This window comes from Rhinatrema bivittatum, chromosome 18 (assembly GCF_901001135.1).
Source record: "Rhinatrema bivittatum chromosome 18, aRhiBiv1.1, whole genome shotgun sequence".
NCBI lineage: Eukaryota > Metazoa > Chordata > Amphibia > Gymnophiona > Rhinatrematidae > Rhinatrema > Rhinatrema bivittatum.
Genome location: NC_042632.1, coordinates 49,475,260 through 49,497,076, shown reverse-complemented (window position 1 = coordinate 49,497,076; position 21,817 = coordinate 49,475,260). Strand labels below are relative to the sequence as shown.

The following is a 21,817-nucleotide window of genomic DNA, read 5'->3' as shown; positions in this document are numbered from 1 at the left end:
AAAGCTTTGTATCAATGTTGCAAAAACCGAAATAATCATGTTAGACAGGAAAACTTCTCTAAAAACTACTAACTTATTATTCAACCATGAAAACCATCAAATTAAATTGGCATCTTCAATTAGAGATTTAGGAATATATCTTGACCAAGAGCTAAATTTTAAAACGCATATTGCAAAAAAGACAAAGGAAGGATATTTTAAGTTACTAGTATTGAGAAGATTGAAACCACTGTTAAAATCAAAAGATTTCCAAACTGTACTTCAGGCCCTGATCTTTCAATCCATAGACTACTGTAATTCACTACTCTTAGGTTTACCTCGTACAACAATCGGGCCACTACAGATTATGCAGAATTCCGCTGCTAGACTACTGACAGGTTCAAAGAAAAAGGAACACATTACACCAATTCTGCAACAACTTCACTGGCTGCCAATCGAGCAGCGAATACAGTTTAAAACCTTATGCATCCTTCACAGAGCAATACATGGAGAAAATGTGGAATGATTGAACGCTGCAATAAGGGTACATATCCCCCAAAGAGATTTAAGATCTGCCAACAAAGGCTTGCTGTCCATTCCCTCAATAATTTCTGCAAAGTTAATCTCAGTAAGGGAAAGAGCATTGTCACTTGCTGCACCAAAAATCTGGAACAAACTACCAGTAGACATTTGGTTAGAATCAAATAGAATGATATTTCGAAAAAAAGTTAAAACATGGCTTTTCCAACAAGCGTTTCATGATGGTGATAGCAATGGATGGAAAAAAAAAGCTAATAGCGGAAATGAAACATCATAGAGCTGGTCATTGTGTTGATGTTTAGTATTCAGAGGGCCTGTTACTAGGTAATTATTATAAGAATTGTATGAAGTATAACCTATTAGAATTGCTGTTTTACTAATTGTAAATGTTTGATGTTAATTTTATTTGTTTTTATGTAATTCTGTAAACCGATATGACGGTCCCCACCAAATACCGGTATAGAAATTTTAATAAATAAATAAGACTACCGAGCTCCACAAAAAAAAAAAAAAATAGTTGGAGCTTCCAGACAGTGAACTCTGACTTGCATTGGTTGTTTTCCTGGCATACCTTTTATTTTTTTGTTGTTATTTTAATTTTTATGTATATATATATATGTGCGTGTATGTATATATGTATATACCTTTTTTATCTTGTATATCTTTAAGTGCCTATATACTTCTACTGTAAAAACTACAATGGTTATTTGTTTATTAACTAGACTCAGTAATTAAGCTCACTTCCCTTATCAGGTCCCCTTTCTGATAAGTAGTGCAGCCTCCAGTCTAAAAGATTGATTATTTCTACCCCGGATTATGTGGACTTACAGCGCAGGGCATAGATCTTCTCTCTTACGCTGGGGCTGGAGACGAGGATTTTATACTGTGTAGCACATAGACGTACACAGTTCTTTTTTTTTTTTTTTTTTTTTGTTTTAAACAGTCCTAAGCTATAAATCATAGCTCCTGTTCTCAGTGTTTCACTTTTCAGTGGGGGCTATTTTGTCCCTGCACGTACATCTAACTTTCCCTAATCCTAATGCAGTGGTAAACTAGAAACTACAGTGGGATCCTGTTTTCATGAAATGTGTGCTATAATCCTAGCCTGATCATTTTGAAGGCTAAATCTGTTTGTGTGTGCATCGGTTGAATGGCAGCAGCATTTCTTAGTTTGTAATCAACTAAAAATATTCTTGCTATGGAGGGAACTTTCATAGCCCCTGGGGGGGAAGAAATTATGATCCTTAAGGGCGACCCCTGCTGGCCAGATTTAGAACCCATGATTGCAGGTTTCCAGAAGGAGTCCTAGTGCCTGGCTCCCAGCTAAGGACTATTGCTGTGATGACTGGACTAGGATAAGCAGGGAAAATGAAAAAATTGGTTTAGATCAATTGGGAAGAAAAGGCAAAAGGAAGTAATAATGGAAATAAAAGAAATTATATATAGTAGCACAATTTATAATCTTAGCAAATTAAATTACTACTATATTAATAATCAGAACGATTCTAGGAATATAGAAGCCAACTTGACTAAACTTTGTGTCGAATTTTGGTCAAAAGGAATAAATTCGACCAACGCCCTAGTTTTGATTTTTCTTTTTTTTTTTTTTTTTTTTTACATTTATCACTAGTGTGAATATGGATAATCAATTAAAATCTAAATATGTTTTCTTCTGTTTTAGAATTGAATCCAGCGACCTTCCTTTACTGGCAGCTGTAGCAAGCACACACTCTCCATATGTTGCTCAGATCCTTTTATAAAATGGCACATAAAAAAACAAACTTGTATATATGTGACAACTGAATGGTAATACAAGAAAGCAGAAGCACTGCAAACATTTTACAACTGCCTTGGTCAATGCAAATGGAATTTAATTTTGCTACCGTTGCTACATCGCGTCTCAGTAACTGTGTAATGTGCAAACAATTGGAGACTTATTTATTATTTTTAATATCAGCTACACATACCAAGAAGATGCTTCAGCCAGGATTAATATCAGTGATGGAAAGGCCAAAGTCATTTAAATAAATTTGACATTTTCTATGAAGATGCAAAACTTAAGTGTAAAAAACGATTACATTGTTGAGTAAAAAGTCTGAGAACATCTGCAGAACTCAGAGGCACAGAGGAGAAGAAAATGACTGCCTGGTAACTGGAATAAAGGAGTATCTTCAATTCTTTTTAAAGGTAGCAGTCCAGCTTCCCATATCACTTATTTATTTATGATTTTGTTTTGGTGATACCTTTTTTGTTGTCTCAGCGAACAACCAGAATGTGGACATTTCTCACCAGAAAAAGTATTTTTGTAAATATTTGTGAAAGGTATCGTGCTTGGAAAGTATTTTACATGTATGTATGGAAAATTTGTGTTCCAAGAAAGTAACAAAAAAAAAAAAGCCAGAATGTTTTTTTCTTACTTGCTTTGCAGTGCTACACATGTGCCATTGTTTCAGTAAGTGGACTGCCACATGTGGCCAGAAGTGTCAGGTTATGGTGCAGGGATAGGTTGGGCTTGGCAAAGGTACAATATGAAAATTCACATGTGGCCCTAGTATATTTGTATTTTGTACCAATAATACATTCAGAGAGTAGGAGACCTTTCTTTCCATGTCAGAGTGGTGTGTTCTGGGAGATTCGGGAATTATTGGAATTATAATGTGAAACTCGCAAGGTGGCAGCTCCCTACGTCCCTTGAGGTAGTGGAATGCATCATTAATAATGATAGCATCATCACGCTGGAGATGAAAACATACCATATTTTAAAGAAGACAACACAGCAGTTTTTTGGGGTGGGGAAGATTTAATTTGTGTTCACTCAGTAATGGTACCAGTCATCACTAAAACTGTGTGTGTTTGCTTTTTTTTCTTTCCTAAAAGGTAGTAAATGCCATTTATTACTTTTCAGGCAGATTTCCCTAGTTACTACATCATTTTAAGAAGTACAGCAAATACTTTTCCATTACTGTTGAACTTTGTTCATTGAAATCTCAAGGGAAGTATTCCTATTTGTGAGTTCCAGCTAAGTGAGGTTCACCTGACCCTGAGATTGTGTGACATACAGAGAAGGCTGCATATTAGGAAGATGTTATGTATCTTACATTTGCATGGCCTTCAGATGATACCTTATTAATTTATTGAAACATCACCTTGGAAATAGAAACATAGAACGTGACTGCAGGTAAAGTCTATACGGCCCATCCAGTCTGCCCAGCTATATTCTCTGCTCAGCTTTATAGTGCCTTCCTCTCCCTCGGATATCCTCTGTGCTTGTCCCATGCTCTCTTGAATTCTAGTACTGACCTTCTTTCTTCCACCTCCACAGGGAGGCTGTTCCATATACCCACCACCTTTTCTGTAAAGAAAATAGTTAACTTACTCGCAAAACTGCCCCCTTTCCAAGTTTGAATATGTCAATAGGCACACTAGGCCCGTTCTTAGGAGAGCAAAAACCTTGGGAGCAGCAGGCTAGCTGAAGATTTGCTGTCGTGCACTGTGCTGAATCTCAGCAGCCCTCTGCCAGCTTCCTGATCCAATCCCCCTCACCTCCTAGGGCACTGTGCAGGGAATAGGTGGGGATGGGGTCTGCCTGGGCATAGCACAAAAAAGTGACTGCTCCCTAATCCATCCCCTACCCTGCTGTCATTCAGGGACTGGAGGGGAGGGGATAGTTTTGGGGAGGTTAGGAGCTGCTGTGTGTGGGGTTCATTGGAGGGCGAGGAGAGAAGCTCAGCTCTCAGGGTGTATGAGTATGATGGGGGGAGAGGTGTGTGTGTGTGTGTCAGGATGGGAGTTTAGAGAGGGAATATAAATGAGAGCAGGACTGAAGCAAAGTAGGGACACTGGACTCTACTGTATTTCCTACATGTCCTTTCTCTCTAGAAACTAAAACACACTCTCCAGCCCTCTCCCTCCCTATCACCATCTTCTTGCCGTCTCCTCCCCTAATCCTGTCTTTTTTTTCCTTGTCACCCTCCCCCCCCCCCAATCTGCAGTCCTCTTATCTTCTCCTCACCTTATTCCTGGTCCTCATCTCTTCTTTTTCTCCTCCTCTCCTCCTCTTTCCATCTCTGTACTGATTCTTCACATCCTTTTTTCCTCACACACACACAAAAAAAAAAGGGTATACAGACATAAGGTTGAAAAACTACTCTATTTTTATAATGTAAAATAAAAGATGCAAATGTTTGTCAATATGCCTCATCATTTCTAAACTTTTTCTACATAACTTCCTCCTGAACTGCTGCAGGAAGCTCCACTCTCTTGTGTGCCCTTAACAGGGAATGGGGCACGACAGCACCAACAGTGCCTGGGAGTAGCAAAATCCTAAATCATCCCATGATCCAGAGCCTCCTTTCCATTTATTCCTTGGAGCTAATTATATCTCTCTCTTCCCTCCTTTCTGCCAGGGTGTAGGGGTTTAGATCTTTAAGTCTGCCCCATACACTGTATGAAGATCGTTGATCAGTTTATTGGTTGCCTTTTGTACCAACTATAGGTTTGCATCCTTTTGAAGGTGCTGTCTCCAGAATTGCACACAAATGAAGTCCCACAGACAGAGGCAATTTCACCTCCTTTTCCCTTCTGGCTGTTCCTTTTCTTATGCAAATGAGCACTCTTTTGACGTTTACCATCAATTTATCTACCTATTTGGCCACCTTTAAGATCATCCTATGTGATCATCTCCAGATCATTCTCCTGCTTTGTGCACAGAAGAACTTCACTACCTGTACTACTCACTTGGATTTTTACAACCCAAATACATAATTCTGTATTTGTTAGTATTAAATCTTAGCTGCCAGACTCTAGGCTTCCTTAGATCTTTCCTCATATTTTCCTCACCTTTAGGGGGTCTTCCCTATAGCTTTTGGAGTCATCCACAAAAAGGCCAAACTTTCTTGATAGCCCTTCCGCAATGTAGCTTACAAAAATGTTAAATAGAACCAGCCCGAGGACCCTTTGTTGCCTCCCACTGAACCAGTTTCTAACCCAGTCAGTCACTTCAGGGCCAAACTTCATTGATGTGCCACAACACATTCTGTCAGTAGCCAACTCTGCTTTCTATGCAGACCCAGGTTCAATTGTGATCCCAAAATTCAAATCGTAAAACTTATTTTTTACAGAAATAAAGAAAAATTGAAAATCTGTCGGATTTTTTTTCAACCTTGTGCAAGCATTGTCTTTTAAAAAATATTTTATAACTACATCTTGTCTTAAAGAATCCCTGAAATTATTGTACCAAGGCCCGGCAAAAAAAAAAAAAAGATTTTTACCCTGTCACTTCTCAGGTAAATAATACAGCTGATATTAGATTTCATAAAATCATAATAGCACATGTCAGTGATTTTTTCAGAATAATTCTGCCACCTGATCTGATATTTACAAACACTGCCAGATGTTTTCCGTGGCTCTTTTAGATACCTTTTAAATAGTATGTTGCACATGTCCGTGCTCTCATTTACATTTTTCATATTTGAAGCTAGAGACGTGCAAGCATGAAATAGGTGTGAGAAATAATTCTACAGTAAATTTCTTATTTACCAGACATATGAAGATCACCTAAAAAGTGCTTAATGATTTCTACTAGAGATGTGAATCGGAACCAGAATCGGATCCGATATCAGTTCCGATTCACATCTCTATAGATGTGAATCGGAACCAGAATCGGATCCGATATCAGTTCTGATTCACATCTCTAATTTCTACATTTATGCTCCTGTTATTAATTTCAGAGCCTCTTTCTTTTTTTTAAGGTAACAATGGAAACATAGTAAATGATGGCAAAAAAGATCCAAAGGGTCCATCATGTCTGCCCAGCAAGCAAAGTAATATTTTATTTTATCATTCTTCTCTCCAAAGTGCTTCCAAAGTGAAGTTGTTTTTTTTATTGCACTGTGCTTCCTATACAGTACGATCAATACTGGTAGCAATTTAGAATGCTATATCCAAGGGTTACAATTTAGGGCATTCTTTTTTCCCTACTTTTCAGGTTTTTCGTTTTTTTTTTCTTGAGCTCAGTCATATCCGTGAAGATATGCTTCAGTGCTGTATATCTGTACAGAGCCCAGGAAGCTTGGCACAACTGATAAAATCTCATGTACAAACTTTTACCTAGAAAGATGAACTTTCAGAGTGTGTTGCACAGTTGACACCATCATTGGTTTCCATTTTGGTCTTTATACTGTAACTGAACTAGAAATGCCATTAGCTGTACTATGGTTTGTTCCTGTTTTAGGAGAATGAGGTTGAGAGCTAGTTGTCCTGATATTTTCAAAACTAAAATAGGTTTTTAAAAACTTACATTTTAAAAAGAGAGTTTTTAAGAAGTATCTTTCTCTCACTGATTTTCTTCTTTAAAACACAATTCTAAATTTCTCTGAAAGCTGGGAGCCACTTGATTACAAAAATTGTGTGTAGTTGATCCCTTTTGTCTTGGCGTTGGCATCGCTTGTAAGTTTCACTTAGACCCTGGTAGAGTCAGTCTGTTGTAGTTACCAGTAGACATGGATGGATTAACCTTTCTGCTTTACCTCATTTAACACTGTCACATATGCTTATTCTTTCAGCTAATGTTTTCATTGGCAGTTTTGGAATTCTCCATAATTAAAACCAGAGGTCCTAGTTTCACAAAATGCATCACTTCCTTATGTCATTACTTCCTTTTGATGTGCTGTCTGGGCTTGCAGAAATCAGCATTTTGTAAAGATGTCAAAACCTAGCGATGAAAATCAGCTTGGAATACAATATGAAATATGTAAACTACGTTTAGATCCATTTTTGTTTCACTTCGTACACGTTTTGTGCAGGTAACAGAGGCTTACAGCTGTAAAACGAAAATGTACACTATGTTAAAAACCCCCAAATCCTTGAGATAAAATGTTTCCTGTACCAGAGGAATAAGTGAATTCTGAACGTTTAGATACTGCATTTCAGTTCATGTAAATATCACTTTGTACTATGAATTCTTAGAAGGAGATTTTCTTTATCCCAGTTTTCCCAAAAAAAATTTGGCAAAAAATGTTAAAAGAAAATAAATATTCTTAACCATAAGGGAAAAATGCAAAAAAAAAACCCTGTACTGTACTCATGTATAGCTTCTGTATATATATTTTTAAGCAGCTCTTGTTACCTGATACACACCCTCTTTAAACCAATACTAAATTGTTTTTAAAGGAGTTTTTGTAATTTTTTTTGTTCTTTAAGCAGGCATTTGAAATGGAATTGGTTTAGTCAATGATATCCTATTTTATATCTTGGCATTGTTGGCCTTACTGTCTGCCAGTTTAAGTACTGCAATATTCAATCGTTATTGTTTGTCACTTCAAAGTCTCAATAGCTGGACATCATTTTACACCTGCGTAGTCTATTCATATTTTCTCTGAAATTATCGCCGCTATGGTAGGAACACAAAATAGGTTTGTCAGATGATTTTCTTGTAATTTAGTGGTCATGGTACAGATACAAGCATGGTACATGAAAATGTGTTTCTTGCAGAGACAGATTTTTTTCAGCACTACAGTTGGAGAGGTTTTTATTTTCACATTTTTCTTGGTATGCAGATTTAACTGTTGGTTGATGTACTCTCTTCATTCATTAATACGTCTTAACTGCCAGGATAAAACGTTGAGGTATATGTACTTTCAGGTTTCATTGTTTTGCAATCAGCAAACATGAAACTGGCAAAAAACACATGTTCATTCAAGTGCGCACATACACAGCATCATAAACAGGATTTTATATACTTTTTTCCTGCCTGTTAGCTGTAATAGATGTTTTGTAACTATTGTTGCTTTCCTTAAATTATTTAGATTGTATTATGTGTAAAATGTACATACCCTTTATTGCCTTGTTTTGTAAATATTTCAAAATGTGCACTGTATTATAATAACCATTCCCAATTTTAGGGGAGCTTTGTGCAATAAATACAGTATGTCAATTTATTGGCTGACATGTTTCATTCCTTTAAGTTTTTGAGGGTCCACCACATGGACAGAAATTTAAGGTTTGACATTTGACCTCATACAACACACATTGCTGTTATGTGGGTCTAGCATGGTCTGCTGCTAAAAAAAAAACCCCAATTAAAATGACTTACATAGGGTTGTATCCTTTTAAATAACATGCATACTATTCCTTTTAATTCCATTCCCCAAGTAGCGCTGTGTATCACTGATGCCCCTTGCCCACCCTCTACTTTCAGCAAATCCTGGAAATCCATTGTATTACAACCTCGACATTGTGATGTTCTGACTTTCTGTATCCAGAATAGCTTTCCCTGAAAATGCACTTATGCCCTCTGCAGTATGTGTGTGGCTGTACAGAGTTTTCATGTGGCATGTGATGCTAGAAAATGTAATCCTTTTCTGTTGTATTCATTGGATGGCATATACTGCTACTGACCAATGCAAGATGTAGCTTCTAAAAGAAATCAAGCTTAGTACCTTAAATCATTTCTATTTTTGGCCCAGTAGTTCCTCCTTTAGTCTATTTCTTCCAGTTCATTCATAATCAGTGCTAGGATCCTAGCACCATGAGCTTTCATTTGCAACTACCCAGACAAACGCTTTCTCATTGTGCCTTGTCTGGTAATTGCAACAATTTCCTGAAGCTGAAAACCTGTATCATAGACTCTAAATTTAGCCACCAGGTGTCGCACAGTAATGACCATTAGTTCCTCCCCCACCCTATGATGGGGCTGGAAATATTGCCTCTGCAGCATTCCCAGCTGATCCAGGGAGTAGAAGGCCCATCTGGGAATCAAACTGGGGATTTGTTGCATGGCAGCGCATAACATTGCCACTGAGTCACCAGGCCAGTCCGCCTTACTACATACTGCTTTACTTCCACTTTGTTCAATGACTGTTATTTATCTTATTTAAAAAGGACTTCTTGCCCTTGCCCTCCAGTGTTCGGGGTGGGTTACAAATAGTAGAATCATAATAAAACAATAGAAAAAAACCCCATAAAAAAACTCTTATAATCAATACAAAGCCTAGAAATTAAAGCCCAGATAAAAATCAGATTGGGAGAGAAGATGTAATAAGTAGAAAAGAAAGAATAGAGAAATCATTTAAGATTCACATACATCTTTAAATGCTTGATTAAATAATGCTTTATGGCCTTTCTAAAATCCTTAATGTTAGATAAGGATTTCAGAGTGAATATGAGATAGAGTTCCATATTATTGGACCTGCAATAGAGAGAGCCCGTTCACAGGTCACTGCAAGCCTGATGACTCTGGGAGAAGGTACCTGGAGAAGGAATTGATTTTTTTTTTTATCTAAGTTTACATGAAAGTACATGGAAGCGTAGGGTGGCAAGTAACCATGGACTTTTAACATTGTATATGAGCCTATGTATTGTGGATAGTATTTTGTATAGTTTTCTCAATTATATAGGTAACCAGTGCAAGGAAAATTAAACTGTGGTGATATGTTCATGTAATTTTTTGTTAGCTAATAAACAGGCAGCTGCGTTTTGTACCAATTGGAGAGGCCTGATTGTAGATTGGGGTAGACAGACATAAAGGGAATTACAATAGTCAATCCCCATGAGTATTAGTGATTGCAGAGCAGTTTTGAAGTCACTTAATATGCTTAAGGAGATGTTATTTGTAATAGGAGGATTTCAGGACTGTTTTAATTTGTTTTCATATCTAGCTTGATGTCAAAAATGACTGTAAGATTTTGGGCATGTTGAGATATATGAATGGTAGTATTGTCGATGGAGAAGGTGTTTGGAATATCATCGAATGCGGGATTTCCAAGAATCATTATTTTAGTTTTTGAAAGATTTAGGCAAAGTTTATTGTGGGTCAACTATTTCTTGATGGAGGATAAACAAAGAGAAATGAATTGAGCTGTGGATTGCCAGTTGTGCCAGGCTGGAAAGTGGGATTGAATGTCATCTGCATAGAGACGATAGGAAAGACCCAAGGTTGAAAGCAGTTGACAGACTGGAGAAAGATATATATTGAAATGTACAGCAGAAAGTGCTGATTCCTGTGGGACCCCAGTATTCATTGTAAACCATGATGAGGTGGTGGAATTTATATGTATTTGTTGAGACTGGTCCTGTAGATAGGACTTAAACCAGAAAATAACTGTGCTGGTCAAGCCAATGCTGGTAAGGCGAGAAAATAGTTTGTGATTGGTGTCGAACGCAGCAGATAGGTCTAGAAAAATTATGATATGTGATGTATCAGAATCGAACCCTCGATGGATAACATCTGTACTAGATAAGTGTTTTGATGTTGTGGTGTGATCTGAAACCGAATTGATATTGGTCGAGTAGAGAGTGTTCATTTAGTGATTTGTTTTAAAACTACAGATTCTATAATTTTGGAGAGAAATAAGTTTAGCTATTATCTATTTTGACATAATAAAACTACTAAACTTCGAGCAGGCGTAACTTTCGCGATAGAGGTGGTGGTGGTGGGGGGTGGAGATAGGGCCGGGGGGTGGAGAAGGTGGGGGGAGGCGGAGGGGACAGAGGCAGGCTGTGCGGCTCTGCGCATGCAGGCTGCCGATTTTGGGCAAGCCTTGCGCGCGCCGACCCCGGATATGCGCGTATCTATTGGAATCCTGCATACTCTTGTTCGCGCCTGGTGCGTGAACAAAAGTACGCATTTGCGCAAGTTTATGAAATCTACCCCCTTGTGTAGAAACATGTCAGCAAGGATTATTTTTCCCTATATGCATCACTTTGCACTTGTCCAATTAAATTTTATCTGCCATTTGAAAGCCCAATATTCCAGTCTTGTGAGGTCCTCCTGCAATTCATCATAATCCATTTGAGATTTAACTATTCTGAATAATTTTGTGTCATCCGCAAATTTCATCACCTCACTCATCATACCCCTTTCCAGATCATTTATAAATATATTAAAGCACCAGCCCAAGTACTGATCCTTGAGGCATTGTTTACCCTTTTCCACTGTGAAAACTGACCATTTAATCCTACTCTGTTTCCTGTCTTTTAACCAGCTTGCAATCCACAAAAGTACATCGCCTCCTATCCCATGATGTTTTAGTTTTCTTAGAAGTCTCTCATGTGGGCCTTTGTTGAACGCCTTCTGAAAATCCAAATACACCACATCTACTAGTTCACCTTTGTCCACATGTTTATTCACCCCTTCAAAAAAAAATGTAGATTTGTGAAGCAAGTCTTTTCTTGGGTAAATCCATGTTGGCTGTGTCCCATCAAACCGTGCTACCTAAATGTTTTGTGATTTTATTCTTTATATAACAGTTTCCACGATTTTTCCCAGCACAAGTCAGGCTCACTGGTCTATAGTTTCCTGGATCACCCCTGGATCCCTTTCTAAATATAGGGGTTACGTTGGCCATATTCCAATCTTCAGGTACATCCGATGATTTTAATGATAGGTTACAAATTAATTGAAATAGGACTGAATTTTCATTTTTTTAATTCTTTCAGAACCCTGGGGTGTATTGCATCCGGTCCAGGTGACTTCATTTTGTCAGTCGGGCCTACCACATCATCCAGGTTCACTGTGATTTGGTTTAGTTGATCTGAATCATCACCCATGAAAACCTTCTCTGGAATGGGTATCTCACCAATATCCTCTTCAGTAAACATCGTAGCAAAGAAATCATTTAATCTTTCCGCGATGGCTTTATCTTCTCTAAGGACCTGCGGGTTGTTATTGGCAGCTTGAATGCGTTTGGGGTAGTAGTTTTTCTTGGCTAAATTGACAGCTGCTCTATAAAGTGTAAGCTGTCTATTAAAAGCTAACATCTGTATTCTTTGTGTGTACTTCCAGAACCTTTGCACCATACAGAAACCCCCAAGACATTGTTACTCACTGCTACTGTTAAACTTGATCAGTTTTGCACTATTTAGACTGTTTTTTCTTAATATTTTGACTCCTTTTTAGAGACCATTCATTTAAGCATATGAATCGATAGTAGATATTGACCTAAAATAAATGATTTAATTGTAGTAATAGTATTGCAGAATCCTTGAGACATTGGCATTGACTACAGAAATACTACTTTTGACTCAGCTTGTTTGAGTATTTTTTTTTTTTTTTACTGTTTTTACCTAAGATAATGGGTTACAGGTAAAAATGCATTTATTAGTTGTATTACTTTAACAGGTATTTTTCTGAAGGTTCTGCTTCTGTGAAAAGTATTTAATACACTGGAAATCAATTAACTTAATATTGTTTTTACCTATCAGTTTACTGCTGTTATCTTTTGATTGATGATTAAATGCAAACACTTTTATAAGGTTTAACAACAATGCTCATTCTGATCATTATGATGACAGTAATCCCTGGATGAGTAGTGTGCATAACGCAAGTGAGTCCACTTTGTGGTTGTGGTGCTTTAAGACTTCCTTATGAATTTTGTGATTATGGAACATTTTCCACAGAAAGACGGAATTTGTATACGTCTGCTGTTCCCTTTGTTTTTTAAGTTAACCACAAGTATAGATTGTGCATGTGTTTAACTTGAGATTTCATTTTCTTCTGTTTAGTTAATAGTTGAAACTTACTCTGCTCTGGTAGTGAATGTTGGCATTGGCATGGGTCAGTATTGTGGTCCACAGTGTCATGAAACCGAAGCCTAGTAGACTCTGTCAACATCTGGCACTTCTTAAATCCAGACTGCTGTGGTTTGGCACCTTGGAGAGCCTAGTCCTGATCCAACAACCAGAAACGATCTATTTCATAGCCTTTGGCAAACGGATTTTGTCATTTGGTTGCATCCCTTGGACATCTGTGAAGGATGTATGGGTTATATAACCTGTTTACCCTTATGAGGAAGGTACAAATGCAAAGAAGGCATCCACATCTGTCAGGCAAATAGTGATATTACGAATCTGGAAGGGCTTTCCCAGACAGACTAAAAATGCTACTATAACTATTTTCTCTTGGAATTATGAATGCTGATTGAGAAGGGGGAAAATATTTTCCAGGTCATAGATTGTTTGCAGCTAAGAAACTATATAATTATCTTAAGGTTGGCTTCACCCCCAAAGTCTGCAAATCTAATATACAGTAGGAACCAGTTTGTGAATTATTTGTGAACAAATGAGCATGCTAATATTAACTGAAAATATTCTGGCTTCCCAAGCTGCAAAGTTTTAATGAAATGCTTAACTACAAGAGGACTTCATGTCAAGAGTTCTGCCACTCATAAGGAGGCAATGTCACAAACATGTGCAAGCTCTCATTTTTGCCTTAAGTCCTGTCTTGAAAGATCACCAAACACCCAGATGGGATTGTATAGCATTGCTTCCACTTCATATGGTACTCGTTTTGAACTGCTCCACAGCATTTCTGTCATAAGCTTACGTACACTATACAGCTCTGGGCGTAATACCTACATTTGGCGTTTCATGTTTTGAAGACTCATGGTTTCCCAGTTGTTAAAGCAGTAGCATATCCCTATTTTTCTGCCTTTAGTGCCTATATACATAGCACTTTTCACTCCTCTGGTGTGCGGGTATTCTATTTTTGTACATAATTGTCAACAGCTGTGTAAGTAGGCAAGTGAGAGACTTAAGGGCAAACACAGAGGAAGCAGTTCCTGCAAATGGGATGGCTTTCACAGTAGTATATAAGCTGCCCATCCTTAATTAGCATCATGTCCTACTGAAGCTGACTACCACCTGCTGCATGGGCATGATGCCACCCTAACACATGGGATGAGAGAGAGCCAAAGGATAATTTTTTTTTGGTCATTGTAGCATTACAGGCAGAATGCCAAAATGAAATTGTCAGAATGTGCGTCTGCTTTGTGCTTAATGCCAGTTGGTTGGGGTTGGGAGTGCTAGAACTGGGTAAATGCAGAAAAACTGTCATATGAAGGGATGTATTAAATATAATCCTTTGAAATTAAATTAATCCTGTATTTTTCTGTATTTTTCATGTATAATATGAAATTTTGCATTCAATTTTTTAAATGCTCCCAGAAAGTTCGTACACAGATAATTCTTGTCATAGGCCAAGTCTGTTTCTAAAACCTTTAGCACCATTTGCTTTCTGGTAATGTTTTAACTTGGTCAACTCTTTTAATCAGCAAAATTGTGATGTCTCTTCAAAACCGAGGCTAAGAAAAACAAGTATTGTCAATGAGAAGGAAGGAAGATGATTTTTCATAAATGGACATAGTAATAGATCATAACAGAAAAGACCAACCAGCTCATCTAATCTGCTCGGTTATTCCTGTCCATGCTGCAAGGATATATCCCAGCTGACAGCCACAGGGCATAACCACCTGCAAGATTTTTCCTTATCCAGGATAACAGATTACATTTATGCGACATACCTCCAAATCGTCCACAAAGCCCACTTGGTCAGTATCTCAGCATCAGGAATTGCTATAAAAGGAGCTCTTCTCACTCTTATAGGCCAAAACAGTTAAGCCTGTTTCCTCAGGGTAAAGAGGACAGGGATTTTTCCTCCCAATTACTTCCTATTCCTGAAGAAAACAAGGGGACTCCATTCCATCCTAGATCTGAAAGATCTGACAAAGTTCCTTACACAGGAAAAGTTCAAGATGGTTTTGTCTGGCACCTTGATTTCTTTCTCAGAAAAGGGGGACTAGCTATGCTTTCTGAAGGAGGTTAATCGCATACTGCCCTTCAGTCTGGCATTGGCACCACATTCACAAAAAGTCTTCTCATGGTAGTGATGCATCTAGGCAACGTGGAGATGCATGTGTTTCCCTACCTGGATAATTGGCTGGTCAAGAGCATATCTCAAGGCGGGGCTTCAGAATTAATGAGCAAAACCATCTGGGTGCTGAATTTGCTAGGGTTTGTCATCAATTACCCCAAGTTCCACTTGAGACTATCATCTCAGTTGGAATTTATTGGGGAGATGCAAGATGAGACACAAGAGCCTTCCACCTGCAAGAGTGGATTATCATGTTGAATATCCACATTATTGCTTGGACAGGGACTCCTGATCCGTCAGTAGATTTGGGAAGTCTGTCCTGAGAAATCAGTTTGAGATATAGAACCAACATTCCCCCTTGAGCCTATTTTGGTTTCAGGCTGCCCCTATTAAAAAACACAAAACAAACAAAATGGCCCTTTGGCACAGTTTTGATGATTTTTGTCCCCATTTTATAGTTTGGGGTAGTCTGTAGCTAAATTATGGACTGAAGAGGCCCAGTTGGGATGTATGGTGGTACAGCAGGCTGCATGTGCCCAGTAGGACATACTCAAAAGTTTCTAGAATCATTGAAATCAAATTTCTGTGTCAGGATCCATCTGATGTTTCCCATGTGGGAGGACTGAGATCCTGCTGTTCTTGGAGAACAACTGTTACAGGTAAGCAGCTCTGCTATGTATGGCCTAATCTTTATAGAAATCGATAAAGAAAAGTCTACATATTGTAAAGCTCTTTTTGAGAAGAAATTTTACTGAATTCTGCCTGTACTGTAAGTAGATTTCTAATCCATTCACTTTCTTGAATGCCAATTTTCTCCTTAGTACTATTTATGATTGTTATAGTATCTGCAGGATGAGATTGGAAGCCATATAATATTTAACTGGCTCCACTAGGTGGTGCTGAGACACACAAGTGAAAATACATTACACAAAACTTTATAATTTTCAATTAAATTAAATGGCCCGGATATAATAAAGTGTGCTGGGCTGTGCACCCAAGTTAGCACATGGTTGTGTGCACATTTTTGTGCATACAACTTCACTCCCAATGAACAGCAGCAGCTTCAGAAATTGTTATATGGGGAGGGGGCATAGTTCGGGCATGGTGAATTTCAAGCTAGGTGCAAGCGCCAAGAGATTATTCTCCCAACAAAGCAAAGTGTCCAGCCAGGCAGGGAGGATAAATGGTGGGGGTCCTTTGTCTCCCCTTCCCATCCCGACTCCCTCTGGAGTTACTCCCGTCGATGCAACATGGAGTTTAGCACACAGTGTGTACAACTGTGAGTATAGTGTGCACACAAATCGGCACTCCGCCATGCAAATCCCATGTTGATCAAGGCATTAGCTATTGCTCCCTGATCCAGAGAGGAGTGTAGACTTAACTCATGTTTTTTTCAATGCTGGAAATTTTAACTCCTGGTCAGAGATGGTTTAAAGTTTCTGGGCTGTTAGTTTATGGGGTTGAATCTGAAGTTTGCGGTGTGAAGGTCCTGTACCTTGTATTTATGTGCAGAAAACATGATTTGTGCACTAATGTTTTTGGACAATAGGAGTGTCCCTATTACAAGTTAGGAGCATAAAAGTGGTTCTCAATTCAGTCAGGAAGCGCAATTTTAATGCCCTTAACTCATGTTGTGCTCCTAACGTTTAGCACAACTTTAATGCTCGTAACTTGGATTTATGTGCATTTACCATGATTTATGCATGAAAAGCATTGTTTGTATGCATAAACTATCTTTTTGTGTGCATACATCATGCTTTATGCGCAGAAGACAGTTTGCACAAAATATTTTTCTGTGCAGAAAATGTTTTATTTGTATAAATCATATTTTGTGTGTTAAACGGCTTCTGTGCATATTTTCAGGATAGCATACTTTTATTAAACTCCTGATGCATTAGCTTGCTACATCAGAAGTAATTTTTAGTGCATGCATTGAAAAACTGTAAGGAATCTCAACACACAGTTATAACATACAGCTCATTACATTGGGCCCTCCTGTTAGAAATACAGAATTACTGAAGGTTAAAGCATATATCTGTGTTTAGGATCAAATAAGCAGATGATTCTATGGGTACTAGAATGGTTTCATTGAGTTCTATATTTGGGGTTGGGAAGGATTTGTTGGGGGCGGGATGGGGGTTTACTTCTAAACTATCTAACCAAAAAAGTGCTGGAGGAGTACTTATTTCCTTTTGGATTTATCGTGCAGCATGAGAGCTGTTGGAAAGTTATAAGAAAGCAGAATTGTAAGAATTTCTAGTCTTCTTTCAACCAAACTGTTTATCCAGCTCTGTGATACAGAACCCAGACAGCCTTTGTGTCATAGTATTTAACAAGAAAAGGAGCGCATGGCAGGATAAAAATATGAGATGTTTATGGAGCCATGGTTACACTGTTTTAGGGTACCATGAACCCTTGCCCAGTTTGTGGTACTTGAGGTCTCTGGAATTGCATGTTCCCTGTCAAACAAAGCCAAGAGCAGCTGTAGAAAACATACGAAGCCTACTTTCCAAGAGATTTTCCACAGTCAGCCACAGATCTGGCCTGGTTTGAAGGGAGGGTCACTGCATATAAACTAAGGGGAAGAGCCGCCTAGTGATGCCGGAGAAGCAAAGTCCTAGCCAAGCACATTTTGAAGGTGGGTGCCTGGATAAATACAGACTACTAAATACCAATGGAATCCTAAACAATCTTGGCTGATTAACTAGAAGCAATAAATTATTAAATGTTGACCTTCATAACAGGCATCATCGTATAGTACTGTGACTTTCGTACTCTGCCTTATATATAATCATTGGTCAGAGAAACCCTTAAGCTTTTTATATTTTGCTATAAGTGAAAGTCCAACACTATTTAAAATGAATATACTGATATTATATCATTGCACTTGTCTCATTACACTTATCCTAGACTCGTAGAAATCAATCCGTGCCCGAAAATTTCCAAGGTAAGATTACCAATGCCCGACACAGGGCTGTTTTTCGGACAGCAAAAGTCCTTTGTCAGGGCAACATAATGGCGTTCTTTAGCAATGATATATCAGTATATACATTTTAAATAGTTTTGGACTTTCACTTATAGCAAAATATTAAAAAGCTTAAAAAAAGGTTTCTTTGACCAATGATTATATATAAGGCAGAGTATGAAAGTCACAGTACTATATGATGCCTATTATGAAGGTCAACATTCAATAATTTATTGTGTCTAATTAATCAGGCAAGATTGTTTGGGATTCCGTTAGTATTTAGTAGTCGGTAGTTTAACTTTTCCAGCACTCCTGCACTAACATTAGGTCATCCTGTGCAAGATTTAATAGGTGTGCCTGGATAAATAAACACGAGACCAGCCCTGCAGTGCATTTTGGGAAAGAGTTCCTCCCATTTGGTATGTAAGAGTATTTTTTAAAATAGGTGCTCCCTTGTGTTCATGCCCTTGGTTATTCATTCACAACAACAAACAGAGAAGAGCCCGCTGTAGGTTTAGGCCAGGGGCCTGTCAATGGTTTCATTGTGCTGTCCCGTCCACTGATGCAAAGCAGGACTACTACTCATGCCCTGGTGGGATAAGTACAAGCTCTCATTACGTATTAAGTAAAGTTTAAAATCAGAGCACAGACTGGGAGAGAAAGGGTTGCCTAAAGTAGTGTAGAAAGATATATAATAGGGCAGGAGCTGTAGCTTTAACCAAAACTCATATTGTGAGGGAACACAAAGCGTCTGAAAGGGGAGACTGCATTGACCTCAGTCTTATGTGATGAGGAGAAATGAGTGACACTTTCTGTAACTGTACACACACACACTTACTGTATGCTTGCGTATACCCTGATTAATGCTAAAGGGCAAGCAGGATCAGAATCTATGGTGTAAGTGGATAATCGCATGGCAATTAATTGTATCAAATTCCAACCTCCATGGGTGCATGCTGTTCAGACTCCTGAAATTTACAAGGGATTGAGCTGTGAAATGACTAAACTGCTCCAATTCTGATCATAAAGTTACTCTTTGGGACCAGGGTTTCAATTTAACTTTAATTGTGCCATGATGCATCCAAATTTGGAACAATTCTCATGTTTTCAGAAGTCAATGTAATACAATCCCAAATATAAAAGATCTGTGTTTGAAAGTCAACTCCTTCCACCCTCTAATGGTCTTTGAACTTCATTTTGGGAACCAAAACCTCTGGAACCCTGCAGGCATGGGCCCCAAATCTGTCCACTAGGTGTCGCCACTGCAGAATGACAATGACTCCCTCCCGCTTAGGGACTGTGCACGCTGCCATTGCAACATCCCAAGCCCTAGTTGACCCGGGAAGTGGAAGAGCTGAACCAGGACGTGAACCTTGCTCCTTCTGCATGGTAAGGCACAGGCTCTGTTCATTACATTCCTTTTTATCTACTGAACTGCAATACTGCAGCTCTGAAACTGCTTCATTTTCCCGCCTATAGCAGGGCTGAATTAACCCTGCTGTCTGGGAAGTGTCGTGACCCGAAGTAGGCAGAGTCTCCTCGGCTAGTAACAGAGCTTTGACTCTGTACGGCTGCGCAGTGGTCTTCCCGCACAGTTCCCTCTCCAGTTTCTTTTTTTCCGCGAGCCGATCGCATGCGGGGTTTTTTTCTCCTCACATACTTTTTTCCTCAAATTTTTCATCAAATTTTTTCGCGATTTTCTCGCCAAATCGAATCTCCGGATGGCTCCGAAGCCTTCGGTATTCAAATATGGCCAATGTGGCAAAATTATGTCCATAACGGACAGACATAATTATTGCTACCTTTGCCTAGGCCCGGAACACGACCAGGCATCGTGTAGAGACTGCAGCCGCATGTCTCCCTGGGCTCAGTGGCAAAGGGCAGCAAAAATAGAATTCCTCCGGACAGGCTCCTATGCTCCACCGACCTCCGTCCATTCTTCGCCGGGACCAGCGATATAGAGTAAGGCCCACAGGAAAAGGGCATCTTCCTTAGGCCCTTCCGAAGCGAGGCGAACTATCCAATCAGGATTCCAGAAGCCAATGCTCCCTTCATCTCAGGTCGGGGCTCCGATGAGAGAAGGTAAACAGATGGACAAAGGAGATGCGTCAACGGGTGTCAGGCCTTCAAAGCCTAAAGAACCCCTCCATTCGGCGTCAAAACAACGGAAACAGGACTCATCCAAGACGCGTGGTGCATGGCTCTTCCACAGCACAGAACAGACGCACGGCGCATCCAAAGATCGCGACGCAGTCACGAAACACAACGCATCCAAGCAGAACGACGTGGGCTCGAAGCAAAGCATATCTAAGAGGCATGCCGTGGGCTCGAAGCAGGTCAAGCCTTTAAAGCACACAAGCCGCATAGCGCAGAAAAACTACAAAGCGCTTCTTTGAAGTGCAGTGCAGCTACTCAAACTAGTTTGATATCACTCTTTTGAACATACTCCTAAGAAAAGGGCGCTAAAACGAAAACATCTAGAGGATTCCCCTTCTCCTTCCACATCTAGTTGAGAAATTGACGTGGAACTTCTTTCGGTATCGGTCCTCCCATTACGAACAGTCTATTGGGAGTGACCATTCTTTTTCGGGGATGTCAGCAGTCTCTAGGTTCAAGAGATTATCTCCCGTATTGCAAACTCCTTTGGCTAAAAGACGACACCTATCTCCCTTCATCAGGCCCACATCCCTACTTGTGGGAACTTCGCCTGAAGGCATTTTATAAACAGCTATTCCTGCAAAACAGAAGAGACCGAACATGCACATCCCTCCGCAAGGAACACTTGCAGAATCTGCGATGTCAAAAATATCAGACATATTGGCCACTTTCTTTAAAGACCTAGAACAAGGTCATCAATTAGCAGCTGAAACTTCTCCACAAACGTCTACACCACCTTCTCCGGATCCTATCCAACAGGATCCTATCCCACAATCGGAACTTCAACCAGCCAACCCGGTTTCACAAATTTCGACTGTTTCTTCTACCTCTTCGACAGGACTACCATCTGATCCCCCGGAGGGACCACCACAACCTTATTCTCCTCCAGAGGACTTAACCTACGCTAAGTTTATTGATAAAGTAGGTATCCTCCTTCAAGTCCCAACTGGGAAAGTACCAAATCCCAGAGCTGAGATGATGGGCATTCTAAAAATATTCGAAGCCCCTGCTGAGCCAACTGCCCTTCCACCGCATGTTTTACAAAATCTTCTATTAAAGAATTGGAAAACTCCTTTTTCCACTACTGCAACCTCCAGAAAGATTGATCTAAAATACAAAATTAGAAATTCATCTATTTGACACTCCTCAACTCCCACATCATTCAGTCATTGTGGAATCCGCTCTTTCAAAAGCAAAGCATTCCAGGCTCCACTATAACGCCCCACCAACTGGATGACTTTGCAAAGAAGGTGTACCATTCCTCAATGTTGACCTCCAGGATACAACACCACCAATTTTATACCACGCAGTACCTCTTTGAGACTTTGCAAAAATTACGCTCACTTTGCATTTCAGAGGACAATACTCTTCCACAACCCTTTCTAGACCTCAAAGGTGGTCTCAGACATCTTCTACAATCCGTTTTCGAGTCATTTGAATCAACAACAAGAGTTTCTGCTACAGCTATCGCTGCCAGACGTCTGTCATGGCTCAAAGCTAAATAAATAAAATAAAGCGAGTGCTATTCG

General features: G+C 39.2%; 1 protein-coding gene across 4 annotated transcripts in view; it reads left to right on the top strand.

The window, feature by feature from the left end:
• The window catches only part of LOC115079746 (rap guanine nucleotide exchange factor 6-like), a 401,516-nt gene that overhangs the window by 152,726 nt on the left and 226,973 nt on the right, over positions 1-21,817 (top strand). For 2 of the 4 annotated variants that reach the window (XM_029583572.1, XM_029583571.1), the window contains one exon: positions 2,201-2,279. The exons of 1 other annotated variant lie outside the window; for it this stretch is intronic. In XM_029583572.1, the coding sequence (XP_029439432.1) occupies positions 2,201-2,279 (79 nt within the window). Of the gene's footprint in view, positions 1-2,200; positions 8,453-21,817 lie in introns of those variants that run through there. One more of the 4 variants, XM_029583570.1, reaches the window with a different exon arrangement.